Source organism: Neofelis nebulosa, chromosome 8 (assembly GCF_028018385.1).
Source record: "Neofelis nebulosa isolate mNeoNeb1 chromosome 8, mNeoNeb1.pri, whole genome shotgun sequence".
NCBI classification, from domain to species: domain Eukaryota; kingdom Metazoa; phylum Chordata; class Mammalia; order Carnivora; family Felidae; genus Neofelis; species Neofelis nebulosa.
The window spans coordinates 18,087,236-18,101,780 of NC_080789.1; the positions used below are offsets into that span (position 1 = coordinate 18,087,236).

Sequence of the window (14,545 nt, forward strand, 5' to 3'; positions counted from 1 at the left end):
ATTGCTCTTAAATAACAAAGTAACAAGAACTCTTTTATTAATAAATTTTATTTCAATAAGTAGCTCTTAAAAGACTTACCCAGATTTAGATAAGAAAATGAACTAGTACATCTCCATTCACAATCATGAGGTGAAGTCTCAATATTCTCCCCCTTATGTGGAACCCATCCACCAAAAATGTACATCCTGAACAACAAAAAGAGAGAACATAAAGTGGCTGACTTTTTTTTCTAGAGCTTTACTTTTTTTTTCTTTTTAGATTTCAATGCTAAGAATAGACTTAAACTTACTTGTTTACTCAAAGCTTCAGGACTATTAACTCACTTATTATGGTCAAGGTAATGGGAATAAGATAATGAATAAAGCAATCTTCTCTGAAGAGTTTACAATTCTATGAAGCAATACAGAATCAAATTATTTGTCTCTGGCAAGTTACTTAAGTGGAAAATATTTATACATTTGAAAATCAATACTATTTATAATGAGTGAACCTCACTCAGAAAGACAGTCAAATGATCTATGATATCCAAAGTCAAATTTAGAGTTGTATGCATACAGTAACCAAAGAAGATTAAGTTTCTTATAACTTTGGTCACTGATATCACTCAAATAAAAAACTTTTGGGGCACCTGGTGGTTCTGTCAGTTAAGCGTCTGACTCTTGATTTCGGCTCAGGTCACAATCTCATGGTTTGTGAGATCGAGCTCCCCGCAGGAGCCTGCCTGCTTGGGATTCTCTCTCCCTCTCTTTCTCTCTCAAAATAAATAAATAAACATGAAGACAAAACAAAACACAAAAACCCTTTAACTATGTCCCTCGGGCCCCTAAAGGTTCTTGAGACATGCCTAATGACTGCTTGAAGGAGAAAGGCTCATCAGGCAGAGCTTAGGGCCGATGTGACAGCATGCCAACTGGAGAAGCTCTATTTTTTTTTTTTTAACATTTTTTTTTTAACGTTTATTTATTTTTGAGACAGAGAGAGACAGAGCATGAACGGGGGAGGGTCAGAGAGAGGGAGACACAGAATCTGAAACAGGCTCCAGGCTCTGAGCTGTCAGCACAGAGCCCGACACAGGGCTCGAACTCACAGACCGCGAGATCATGACCTGAGCGAAGTCGGCCGCTCAACCGACTGAGCCACCCAGGCGCCCCATGGAGAAGCTCTATTTTATACCTATTTTCTATATTAGAGTTCCAGTGGAAAACCACATTTTATAAAAGGGTTCTGAGATTTTTTAAAATGTACCTATCAGATTTTGTTTATGGCTATTTTTTAAAAGGAACTAATGAGGTTGTAGCTGTTTCCTAAAACATTACTTTTAAGGTAAAGTCCCTACACAAGAAAATACTTAATTAAATTCTATTTACACAATAATGCACAAGTAAGGGAACTTGCTGATGATAGTAATAGCTAACCTTTATGGCGTACTCCTTATGTAGCAGGCACTGTTTGGAGCATTTCATATGTATTAATCCATTTAATCCTGAAGGCAACCTCGTGAAGTAGGTTTTATTATTGACTGTATTTTATATGTAAGGAAACTGAGGTATAGACAGATTAAATTTCCTTGCCCCAGGTCATACAGAACAAGTACCAAAACTGGAGACGTGAATTCAGGCATCTGGTTACAGAGTTTACGGTCTAACCATAGCTCTATGCAAAGTTTAACCAGTGAGTGTACATTCTGAGTACATACCTGAGTATAAGTCAAGTACTACGAAAAATAAGTACAACGAAACACTGAGTTAGGTGTGTCAAACCTGGCAACAGAGAGCAGATCAGGATGCCTGTGCCTCAGACTTAAGTAAATGTACTCTGTGCAAGGAAAGCACTGTGAGGAATGCACACAAGTATAAGAGGCAGCGTGACAAGAAAATGCCGAAGTATTTTAGCCTCTGTAGGCTTATTATTTTTGCTTCAGGAAACAATCAAACACTATTAAATTCAATAAACTATTCCTAAGAACTTGGTAGCACCACTCTTCCCTGTGTGTGTCTTTCTTAAGTTGGTTAAAAAAAAGTGAAAAACAAAAAAACCAGAAACCACCACCATACTTGTTTCCTATAACACTGGCTGTGTGAAGGCTTCGTGGAAGTGGCACCGTCCCTTTAGTTTCTGGTTTTGACCACGACATCGTTTCTAGAAGTAAAAATTAAGTATATTAGCAATTTGGTCTAATAATAGCAAATTACCTCAACTTGCAGAATCTTAAAAAATAAAAAAGGACTTAACAAAAAGAAGCAAAACTGTTTCAAAACCATTACTTGAATTTCATCTTAAAATGAGCATTTACAGCCAACATAAATAGCGAATTATAGTAATCTATTTATACTTGAACGTTAGTGTTTGAAATACAGAGGTGTATTTAGGGTGCCACCAATTTTGAATGAAAACCAAATTAGAGGTTTTCACATTTTAAGTAAGAGCACATTGTGTAGAAGACAGTCAAAAGTGAGAGGCACACCTACCTCCCAATCACTTCATTCCTAGGATCCTTTTAAAAAGAGCTAGCTAGCCCAGGGTTTTTCACTGACCAGTAATAACATTACTAATGCTACATTTTCTGTAGACAGAGTAACCATATAAATTTGATCATCCCCAACTGGGACATTTTACAGAGTGGTAATTGGTACTACTGATAGTTACATGGGACAATAAGCATTAATCAGTCACCTTAGACAAACCAGGACATATGGCGACCCTACTTATAAGGAACACAGGAGAGTTACGGCCATAAACCAAACATTCATTTGTTTAACTTTATTGATCAGCAACCACTCACGTCACATCTCACCTGTTCCAGAGCTGGCTACACGTGCCTTCTATAAACGTAAGTGTGACTCGATAAATACTTTAACGAAAATATTTTTCAAAGGATTTTTACATTTTCCTTTATCAATCAAAACCACTTCCTGAGTCTGAATCAAGGTAAGCTTACCTAAGTCAAGTTGCCATAGATCATCCAGGCGAGCACCACACATTCCACCAAAGACATACATTTTAGGACTTCCAGAATCTTTTTTGCAATATATCACAGCTGTGTGGGATTCTCTTGGAGAAGGCACAATCCCTTTAGTCACTGGAATGCTCCAACCCACAACACCAGAACCGTGCTGTAGCTCCAACTCATAGAAATCATTTAAATATCTAGGATATCATGAAATAATATTAAAACATTAACAGAACATATATCTTCTATTTGATTTTTGTTTCTATTTATAAAGATAAGATATGCTTACTATGAAACATTCATTTAGTACAGAAAGGCATTAGGAGAGCAAAAACCCCTTCCTCATTTATTCACCACGTATTTATCAAAAACTACCATGCACCAGGTACTCTTGCGGGGATCAGCAGCAAACAGAAGAGATTAAAAAAATTCCTGCCATCATTTAACCAACACTCACATCCAAGACAACAACTGTGATGGTTTGAAAACATAGCCACAAATCCTCTGACACTTCCATTCAGGAGGTAGGTATGTCTGTCCTCACCCTCAATTCCAGGCAAGCTTGTGACTGCTTCAACTAGAGTGTGGTGATATGACACTATGTGACTTCTGAGGCTTGGTCACAGCCAAGCCTTGGTTCTGAGGCTGTGACCAAGCCTCAGAAGTCACTATAAAATACTTGTTCTTGGGGCGCCGGGGTGGCTTGGTCGGTTAAGCGTCTGACTTCGGCTCAGGTCATGATCTCACAGTCCGTGAGTTCGAGCCCCGCGTCAGGCTCTGTGCTGACAGCTCAGAGCCTGGAGCCTGTTTCAGATTCTGTGTCTCCCTCTCTCTCTGCCCCTCCCCTGTTCATGCTCTGTCTCTCTCTGTCTCTAAACTAAATAAACGTTAAAAAAAAAAAAATTTAAAATACTTGTTCTTGGAATCCTGAAGCGTCATGTAAGTCCAACTAACACAAATCTGAAGCAGCATACATAGGCATGCAGCATGATGGCCCCAGTTCAGTCCATCCTTCAGCCATTTCCATTGAGGCATCAGATGTGGGAGTGACCATTCAAGCCTTCCCATCTCAGGGTCTAGCCATCACTGCTGTGTCCTATCTTAATTCCTGATGCACAGAATCCCTGAGCATAATGTTATTTTGCATCACAAACTTTTTGGGGGTTTATTACATGTTACTAGATAACCAAGACAATCACTGTTGACAATAATTGGTAAATACCCCCTTTTGTTTTTTTAACTTGAGAGAGAAAGCGTGAGTGGGGGAGTGGGGCAGAGGGAGAGACAGAGAATCTTAAGCAGGCTCCACGCTCAGCACAGAGCCCGGGGAGTTCAATCCCATGACCCTGGGATCATGACTTGAGCCAAAATCAACAGCTGGATGCTCAATCAATTGAGCCACACAGGTGCACCAGTAAATACCCTTTCTGACCCCCCTTTCTATATGGATATCCACATATGCATAAATGAGACATACTACAAATGTTGCTTTGTAACTTTTTTCTTGTAAAATTTTCACTCTATAATGTCATAGCAATGCCCTGCATAGCTTTTTTTTTTTTTTTTAACTCTAGAAACTGGCATGAAACTTCTCATGCGTGACATTGATGTTTTCAATGTTTTGAGCAAAATGACTTTTATAGGAATATATTTCCTATCAAATTATTACTCAAATATGAGGGCAAAATTAAAACACTTTAGGACATATAAAACTTCAACGTGTAGCTATATAATTGTTTTGGGGAAAAAAGTGACACTAGATGCCATTTCAGAAAAATGAAAGAAATGAAAGAAATCCAAGAAAGAATACGCTGAATAAGAGAAATGGCGGTACAAAGAAATCAGTGATTTATAATCACATTTAAATTTATGTTTATAAGTGTGGTTGTGAGGTCTAAGCAAACAGTAAGACTAACGAAATAATTAATTTCTTAACAGTAGTATAATCTGGAATAAGATTCAAAAATACATGGAACATATGGGAAAATAAGGGTAAGTAAAAGAAGGTAAAGACAGTAATCTACTCTCAAAGATGACAAGATCTTTTCAGTTTAAATGTGTGTAATAATTTCTGAACAACAGAAGCACAGAATTAGCACAAATAACTTTCAAATCATTAAGAGGAAAGAAGAAAACAGTACATCAAGAAAAAGTAAGGAAAAGGAAAAACAAGCAAAGCAGTGTCAGTCTATGGAAAACAGTTAATAAGATGGTTAGGGGAAAAAAAACACCGCAATACAAAACAATGTCAAAAGAAAGACAAACTATAAAAAGAAATTTGGTACACATCACCAAAAAAGATAAAATTTTCCTAATGTAAAAAGCTCCTACAAGACCAATATTATAACTGGGGCGCCTGGGTGGCTCAGTCGGTTAAGCGTCCGACTTCAGCTCAGGTCACGATCTCACACTCCGTGAGTTCAAGCCCCGCGTTGGGCTCTGGGCCAATGGCTCAGAGCCTGGAGCCTGCTTCCGATTCTGTGTCTCCCTCTCTCTCTGCCCCTAACCCACTCTCATTCTGTTTCTGTCTCTCTCAAAAAAGAGATGTTTAACAAACATTAAAAAAAAAATTTTTTTTAAAGAACCTAATCCCCAAACAGTCAAGAACTTACAATCTTTATGAGTTCCTACGGAACAATCACATATACCACATACACCACAAAGACAATCTCCAAGAAGGAAAAACCCCATACACCACATATTTTTATCACAATATAATAAAACTAGGTATTAGCAACAATAACAAAAGTTTCCATTTGGAAACTAAACTTTTATGTCAAATTACTTTTGGGTTAAAGAGAAAATAGGGGCGCCTGGTTAAGCGTCCAATTCTTGATTTCAGCTAAGGTCATGATCTCACAATTCATGAGCACAAGCCCCACAATGGGCTCTCTACTGAGTGTGAAGCCTGCTTGGGATTCTCTCCCTCTCTCTGCCCCCCTCTCTCTCAAAAATAAATAAATAAACATTTTTTAAAATGTAAAAAAAACATTAAAATTAATGACAATAAGAGCACTATATACCAAAACCTATGGAATATGGCCAAAGCCATAACCAGAGAAAAATATGTAGCATTTATTTGAAAATAAATCAATAATCATTCAAATTACTAGAAGTTAGAAAAAAATTAGAAAAGGCATCCAAACTATTAAAAGTTTAAAAGAAGTTAGAAAAAAGGAAAAATGTAAAGAAATGGAATACAGTTAAAGAAAATAAATGAAAAAGAAAAATAGTAAAACTAAAAAGTGGTTCTTTGAAAACAAGTAATATAACAAACCACTAGCGAGTCTGGTTAAGAAAAGAAAACACATGCATTTAAAAATGAGAAAAGAGCAGATATAGAGATTTCAAAGAGATACAGAGAATTGTCTTACAGTTTTTATCAACAAATATAAAAATCTAAATGAAATGGGTGATTTTTTTTTCTTCAACGTTTTTTTTTAAATTTATTTATTTTTGGGACAGAGAGAGACAGAGCATGAACGGGGGAGGGGCAGAGAGAGAGGGAGACACAGAATCGGAAACAGGCTCCAGGCTCCGAGCCATCAGCCCAGAGCCTGACGCGGGGCTCGAACTCACGGACCGCGAGATCGTGACCTGGCTGAAGTCGGACACTTAACTGACTGCGCCACCCAGGCGCCCCGAAATGGGTGATTTTTCAGGGAAAACATAAATTACCAAGTGACTCAAGAGAAAGTAGAACATCTAAATAGATCAATAACTATAAGAGATATTTGAAAAAGAAGTCAACGATCATCTTCCTAAACTGTACCAATCTCAACTATGGGAAATTTCTACTAAATATTCAAGAAATTATGTTATTTAAGCATAATAAAAAATGGAGAGCTTCTCATAACCTCAAAACACAGCCCTGGTTATGTTCCCAGGAATAACAGAACCCTGCTACTCAAATCAGATTAGAACAGGATCTCACTACCCCAAATAAAAACACTATAGGAAAAATCACCAGTGAATACAGATAATATAAATGAATGTTAGCAAAGTGAATTCAGCAAAGTATGAAAAGAACACTGTAATGCAACGAACCGGGGGATAACTACAAATAAAAAGATGACTCATTTCAGAACCTAACAATATAATTAACAAAATTAATGGATTAAAGGAAAAATCAGTAAGTTCATTTCCATGTCTGAAATGAATACAGACATCCATTTTTGGTTAAAAGGAGAGAAAAAAAACCAATTAGCAAACTAGAAATTAAAAAAATTTTCTTTAACCTCACCAAAGGCAAATACTAGAAACCTACAGCAAAGATCACAAGTAATGATAAAGGGTAAATATACTAATGAAACAGAATACAGTCTTGAATAAGAGTTGGCAAACCTTTTCTGTAAAAAGTCAGACAGTAAATATTTTAGGTTATGGAGGCCTTTAGGTCTGTCACAACTACTCAACTTAGCTCTTTTAATATGAAAGCAGCCAGAGACTGCTGATGCAAATGAATCGGCATGGCTGTGTTCCAATAAAACTTTATTAACAAAGAAAGATAGCAGGCCAAATTTGGCCCATACAGTGTAGTTTGTAACCCCTAGTCTAGAGAATTTAGAAAAAGACCCATTTAAATGAGGATTAAGATATGACAGAGATAGGACTTCAAATCAGTGAGGAAAAAAATGGCTTATTTAATAAATGGTGGTGGGAGAATTAGAAATCCATTAGGAAGGAAAAGTAAAAATCTTCATACTAGTCATAAAAGTATATTCTAAATCTATAAATATTTGAAACATAAAGAATAAATCTGTGAATATATCAGAAAAATACAGAATGTACTAGACATTATAGAAAATATAGAAAAATAATTTTGGCATAGGAGAAACTCCTAAGCAAGGAAAAAAAAAATCCCAGAAAGCAATAAAAAAATATTGTCAAACCTGATAAGACAAAAATGAAACTCTTTAAAAAAAAAAAAGGTAGACAAAAGACATGGAAAAAATATTTGGAACATATGAACAAAATATATAAAGAGCTCCAAAGAATCGATAATAATAATAATAATAATAATAATAAAAACTGAAATCCACAGAGGTATAATTAGAAATGACAAATGAGGGGAGCCTGAGTGGCTGAGTCAGGTAAGTGTCTGACTCTTGATTTAAGCTCAGGCCATGATCTCACAGTGGTGAAACTGAGCCCTGCATTGGGTTCCATGTTGCTGGGTGTGGAGCCTGCTTAGGATTCTCTCTTTTCCTCTCTCTGCCCCTCCCCTGCTTGCATGCTCTCTCTCTCAAAAGTATATAAATAAATAAACAAAATACATACATACATACATACATACATACATAGAAATAACAAATGAATTTGGCAAGGTCACAGAATACAAACTCAATATACAGAGAGCAACTGTGTTTCTATATATTAGCAATAAACCAATTATATTTCTATACACTAGCAATAAACAATCCAAAAATAAAATTAAGAAACCAAATCTATTCACGTCATTGAAAAGAATAAAAAAATTAGGAATAAATTTAATAAGATCAGAGCAAGACACACACATTTAAAACCTCAAAATATTGCTGGGAGAAATTAAAGAAGATCTAAATAAATGGAGAGACATTCCAGGTTCCTGGGTTGGAAGACTCAATATTAAGAAGATAGTAATTCTCCATAATTTTATCTATATTTTTCACACAGTACCTACCAAATTCCAGCAGATCTTGTTGCAGAAATTGGCAAGCTGATCCTAAATTTAAATACAAATGCAAAGGACCCAGAATAGCCAAAACTCTCTTGAAAAAGCGTAATAAAATCTGAGAACTTATATCTTCCAATTTCAAAACTTACTACAAAGCTATAGTAATCAAAACAGTGTGGTACCAGCATTAGGCTAGACATATAGATCAAGAGAACAGAATGGAGAGTCCATAAATAAATCCTTACAGTTATGGTTAATTGATTTTCAACAAAAATGCCAAGCACAGAACACACAGTTCTGGATCGCTGACTAACAGAATGTGAACAGAAATGAATCTGCTTTAACCAGAGGCTTTAAAAAGCATTGTGTCTATTTGCTCCTTCAAGCTGCATAAACTTGAGAGGCATGCCCATTATATATAATATATACAATATAACCTAAAAAAAAAAAAAAGCTGACTAATAAATGTTACAAGAAAAAGATTCTAAAAGATGCACATCAACTTGAATTATGTTTGCCTCTGTTGGAGGACAGTGTTGTTGAGAGAAAGAACTTCATATATTTTCTAACTTCTTGAATTTTTACAAGTCTATAACTAAAAACATCTATTTAACTTAAAAATGAAAAAGACATGTGCTAGAAGTAGAAGTATCTGGATTAGTATGGTAGAATAAATTTTTCTTCCTTTCTCCAGTTTCCAAGTTTTCTGTGATGTTTTAGTATGTGTTATTTTTTAAAGTTTGAAAAACCAAAAAAGCTAAGCCTCTAACATCAATGTAATGTAGATACTATGCTGATGACAACCTGAAAGTGTCAACAATCTTATTGAAAGATTGATGCCAACAATCGTATTTAGCCATTATAATGACACTGAAATGTTAAGTATTTAATCAGTCCCATTACACAGTCAAGGAAAACAGGGTTAGATTACTTCCACTAAAGGACACACATGGTAAGCAGTGAATCAGAAAACAGTCTTTTGGACTCTAAATCTCCAAATCCTGAGTGCTATGACAATGTGATCAAAAAAGAAAAGAGGTAGTGATAGTTCTGTTTGGAGAAAAGAGGAGAGGATTGGTTCAAAAAGTATTTGCTTGTATGAACCACCTTAATGGCTTCCTGTATGAAAAATGGATATGATGGCCTTCATCTTGTAGTGAAATTTTTTGTCACCAAATTCCTAGAGACATTTAATTTGAAAATAACCATTTGTTACTTTTTATTATCGTTTATGACAACTAAAATACATCATGACTCAAAACATACAAATATGCTGCTATAAGCAGTTATATTAGTATCATTTAATAAGATGATTTCTGATTAGAAAAGGCATAGTTTTGAAAACAGATACATACTCCAGGGACTACGGAAAATATAAGTGCACCCAAATTTGTTCACTGTTAGGTTCAAATGCAAAAGGCTAAGCTTCATCCCTTTTAGTAATTAAAAATGAAAGAAACTAAATGTTCTTAAAAGTCATAAAACAAACATTTGGTCTGAAAAAGAATCAGCATACCTGGGAACATTATTGTTTGAGTCTTCACTTTCATTTGCCAGACCACCAAACAAATAGCATTTGTTACCATATAAAGAGAAGCTATGTCCAAGCCGGGGACAAGGAGGTAAACCAGAAGAAGGGGGGTGGGGTTTCACTTTTTTCCATAACCAACGACTTGCCTAAAAAAGAGCATAAATACAATCAGGCAAAATCAGGAAAACATTCCTATATTGTCAATAGTATAACACCATACCAATACATTTTAATTGAAATCCAATTAGAAGGCTCCAATAAGCTATCCTGGGGACAAATGACAAGTAAGCAGACAACTTCTGGAACTAAAATAAACACTGCAATGGAAATTCAGTCTACTCTTCCATATTCACAGCTTTTCTCAAAAGCAACCTAATAGTAAACATGATAATAACTCAAACGCTAACAGTTTCAAAATATTTTCCAAATGAAAAATTAAATATATATAGCTTTAAGAGTAAACGTAATTTGGGGCGCCTGGGTGGCTCAGTCGGTTGGGCGTCCAACTTCAGCTCAGGTCACGATCTCACGGTCTGTGAGTTCTAGCCTCACGTCGGGCTCTGGGCTGATGGCTCAGAGCCTGGAGCCTGCTTCCGATTCTGTGTCTCCCTCTCTCTCTGCCCCTCCCCCGTTCATGCTCTGTCTCTCTCTGTCCCAAAAATAAATAAACGTTAAAAAAAAAAATTAAAAAAAAAAAAGATTAAACGTAATTTATACATTCTTACTTTCTGAAATTAGTATATATTTCAACCTTTAAGTATGCATAAAGGTCATTTAACAAACCAAACTCCAAAACTTCTACTCTGGCCATGGATGCTCTATTTATCTAAAATGATTTGCTCATAAACAGGTATAATTCACCCACATCTGTCAATTACCAGATGCCCTCATGATAATAGCCCTGTGAACACATGCACAGTTTGGAAATAAAAGTCAATTAAGGGCTGTCAGAGAGGGCTCTGAGTGCGGTTTAGGAGAACCAAACATAAAAGGACATAAGAAACTGTCTTGTGTGCGTGTGTGTGTGCGCGTCTGTGAGCATGTGCACATATACTGCCAGGGGGAAAAAGTGATTATTAGTGTAATGGTAACAATTTCTATAACTGAGCAGAGGTTTTCAAAATATGGTCTGGGGACCAGCAGCAGCACAGGGGAACTTGGTAAGAATTCAAGGGGGGAGGCCTCACATCAGACAATACTGATTCAGAAACTCTGGGAGCAGGGCCCAGCAATCTGTGTTTTCACAAGCCCTCCAGATGCTTCTGTTGCTGCTAAAATTGAAGAACTATGACACTAAGATACAAAAACCCAAACATGTAACATGTACAATTGATGTTAAGTAACATATCTTTATGTTACAAATGTTACACTGAGTATTGAAAAAAAGACTCATGTTAGAAACTTTGGCTTTTTAGTGAAGTGGAAACATTTTCTTTGAAGCTCTAAAATGTGAAGTTCACACTATTTCAAATACATTAATGAAATATTTCACAATCTTTCAAAGAATGAAGAGCAAGATCATTATTAAAGCTGCAGATTGAGATAAATTTTAAATACACTTACTTGCAACTCATACAACTCATTGCTGTATCTTCCATATTCAACCATTCCCCCGAACACTAATATTCTGGTACCATCACAGACAAATCCGTGGGCAGCGCAACCTGGAGGGATGTCTCCTCTAACCGCTGGTAGGAACCACTGATTTGTAACTAGTTGCCAAAATAAAATTAAGACCGATTATAATACACTGTTGTCACAAACTATGGGTGTGTACTTTATATGTATCATCTAGATCAGTGGCTCTTAACTGGGGATGACTCTGACCCCAGGAGAACAACATAACTTTGCGGTTGCCTTACTGGAGAGGGAGAGGAGAGATGCTTACTGGCCACTAGTGGGTAGAGCCCAGAGACGCTGCCAAACATCTTACAAGGTCCGTGCGAGCTCTTCCAACAACTAATTCCTCCGGTTCAAAACGGCCACATGCTGCTGTTGGAGAAACCCTGATCGATGTCATTAATTCTTCCCCAAACCTTGCTTGGTATCATCATCTCCATTCTACCAGTGAAAATCGGCTATTTAAGTTTGGTGACTTTAGCGCTGATCCTGGGCACCCGGCAGAGCAAAATTCAAACCAGGTCTCACCTTCCAAAGCCAGGATTTCTACACTACACCAAACTGTCAAATAACTTTTTAACTAAATAGTGGAGTGGGGGGGGGGGGGGGAGGGTGAAAAAGTAAAATAAAATGTCCCCTATCCCCTACGCCACTACTGTATTCACCGCTATGACTAAGTTATTTGGTCCGAGTCGTTGATCGTGACATAGACCCCCAATTCAGCAATCAGCCTCACACCGAGGAAACAGCTCCTGCGCGACAGCGGGCGCGTTTCCACGGCGGGGAAAACGGAACGCCGCCCTCCTATCTACCCCCGGGGCCCTCGGCCAGGGGCACTGGTGAGTCGCAGCGGCGCTCCAGCTGACAGTCGTCTTCCGGAGCGCTGCACAGCTGAACTTGAGCAAGCACGCCCCACTGTGGGGGCCGGGCGCCCTGCTCAGCCACCGGCCGCTCCCCCGCCAGCGCGCAGGGGGACCCGCGGGGCAAAAACCCCGACTGCCACCGGCCAGATGCGGGGCTGTATTCGGGGGGAGAGCACCAGAACGCCTCTCGCTTTCCCAGCTCGCCCCCCGCCCCGCCCCGCCCCGCCTCTCTCCCTCCTAAGGAAAGACCGCAGGCAACGACGAGAAGGGCCCGGCACAGCTTCGGTTTGGAGTTGGTTTTGGTTTTTGACAGGGGAGGGATCTCGGACCCCCGGAGTGGGCGAGACTCCGGGAAGAGGCCCCGGCGGGTGAAAACGGCCTCTCTCTCTCTCTCTCTCTCTCTCTCTCTCTGTCTCTCTCTCGCCTACGTCCGCCAGCAGGGCTGGGGCGCGGGGGGGGGTGGGGGGGGGAGGAGGTCCCTGACCGCCTGCCTGAGGGCCGGCGCGCCCCGCTCAGGGCCCGGTTCCGCCCCGCGGGGCCCCGGGAAAACGGAGCTGCCGCCCGGGACGCTGAGGAACCCGGACCCGCCCGGCCGAGCCGCGCTCCCCGCAGCCCGCCCGAGGAGGCAGTGACCCGGCGGTGACAGCTGTCAGGGCCGCGGCCGCCGCCTCGCCTCCCCTCCCCCTCCGCGGCTCCCACAGGCGGGGCCGTAGAGTTGCCGCCGCGCCTACCCGTGTTGTAGACGTGCAGCTCGTCCGCGATGCCCTCGTTGCCCCCTCCAAAGATGATCATCAGCTCCCGGATAGCCACGGCCCGGTGTCCGTGCCGGGCGCGGGGGACCGGCCCCGTGAAGGAGGAAACCCGCCTCCAGTTGAGGAGGCTGGGAGCCGCCATCTTCCCAACCCCCGCCCCTCTGCCCACAATGCACCGCGCCCGCTCCGGCGCCTCCGCTCCCGGGGGAGGGCGGGGACCCGCCTCCAGCTGTGCGCCGGGGGTGGGGGGGTCACGTGACCGCGGGCGCCCGGGGCCAGGCTGGAGGCCCGCGGGGCGCGGAGGGGTCCCGGCCGGGGAGCCCCGCCCTCGCCTCCGGGCTACGTGTCCCGGCGGAGCCCGTTTGGCAACGGGCCTCCGGCTGGAAAGACATTTCCTCCCGACCGAGTCTCCCGCCCCCAGCCCTCGCACAGGGTCCCCTCCCCCCCGTTTTGTATAGCGGGAGAAAGTACAGCGTTTGCCTTTACGGCCACTTTAATTGAGCATCTAGGATGGCCGGGCGAGTCAGGCTCTGAACAGTTTACAGCGCGACGGGGAGGAAAGCTCGCGTAGAGGTTCCAAGTGCCGCGAGCGCGGGGAGCCGAGAGGGACGTCTGCCTGCGCGGGCCGGTGGCGCGCGTCGGGGGCGCCGGGCGTCGAGGATGCCCGCGAACGCCGGAGGAGGCGGGCAGCCTGCCCCGCGAGCGAGCGGCCGTCCCTGAGCACCCCCGAGGGAAGGTCGGAGCCGAGCCTGCACCGACGAATCAGGCACTTGAGCGTTTGGCGGCCGTACCCATGCCGAGAAGTTTAGGAACAGTGAGCCGCGGAAGGCTGGGTTGCTTCAGCAGGTGGGAGACTGTAGGTTCCTGTTTTATTGCTGGATAACGTGAGAGGGTCTTCCCGTTGCCAAACGCAGTCCTAATTGCCTTGCGTGTGTGAACTCACGATTCTGCCAACGATCCAGTGCAGTGGGTACTGCTGTCTCCCTTTTCGTGGATGGGGATATGCGGCACAGAGAAGTAAAGTAATTGTCCCCGGACACACAGCAGAAGCGGATTGGGACCGGGATTCAAACGCAGGGCTTCTGACTCCAGAGCCCTTTTCCCTAACCACTATACAATAAACTGCCTTTGCTCACATTCATATATAATCCTAATACGGCTGAGACGCTTTA

At 41.0% G+C, this 14,545-nt stretch overlaps 1 protein-coding gene across 5 annotated transcripts in view; it reads right to left on the reverse strand.

Annotated features, from left to right (window-relative positions):
* Positions 1–13,557, reverse strand: part of HCFC2 (host cell factor C2) — a 46,876-nt gene extending 33,319 nt beyond the window's left edge. For 4 of the 5 annotated variants that reach the window (XM_058741567.1, XM_058741566.1, XM_058741565.1 and 1 more), the window contains exons 1-6: positions 13,353–13,557; positions 11,702–11,850; positions 10,124–10,284; positions 2,940–3,148; positions 2,056–2,140; positions 80–186 (exon numbers count right to left, since the gene is read on the reverse strand). In XM_058741567.1, the coding sequence (XP_058597550.1) occupies positions 80–186; positions 2,056–2,140; positions 2,940–3,148; positions 10,124–10,284; positions 11,702–11,850; positions 13,353–13,515 (874 nt within the window). In that variant the 5' untranslated portion in view covers positions 13,516–13,557. The remainder of the gene's footprint in view (positions 1–79; positions 187–2,055; positions 2,141–2,939; positions 3,149–10,123; positions 10,285–11,701; positions 11,851–13,352) is intronic. The other variant, XM_058741569.1, reaches the window with a different exon arrangement.
* Positions 13,558–14,545: the final 988 nt, after the last annotated feature.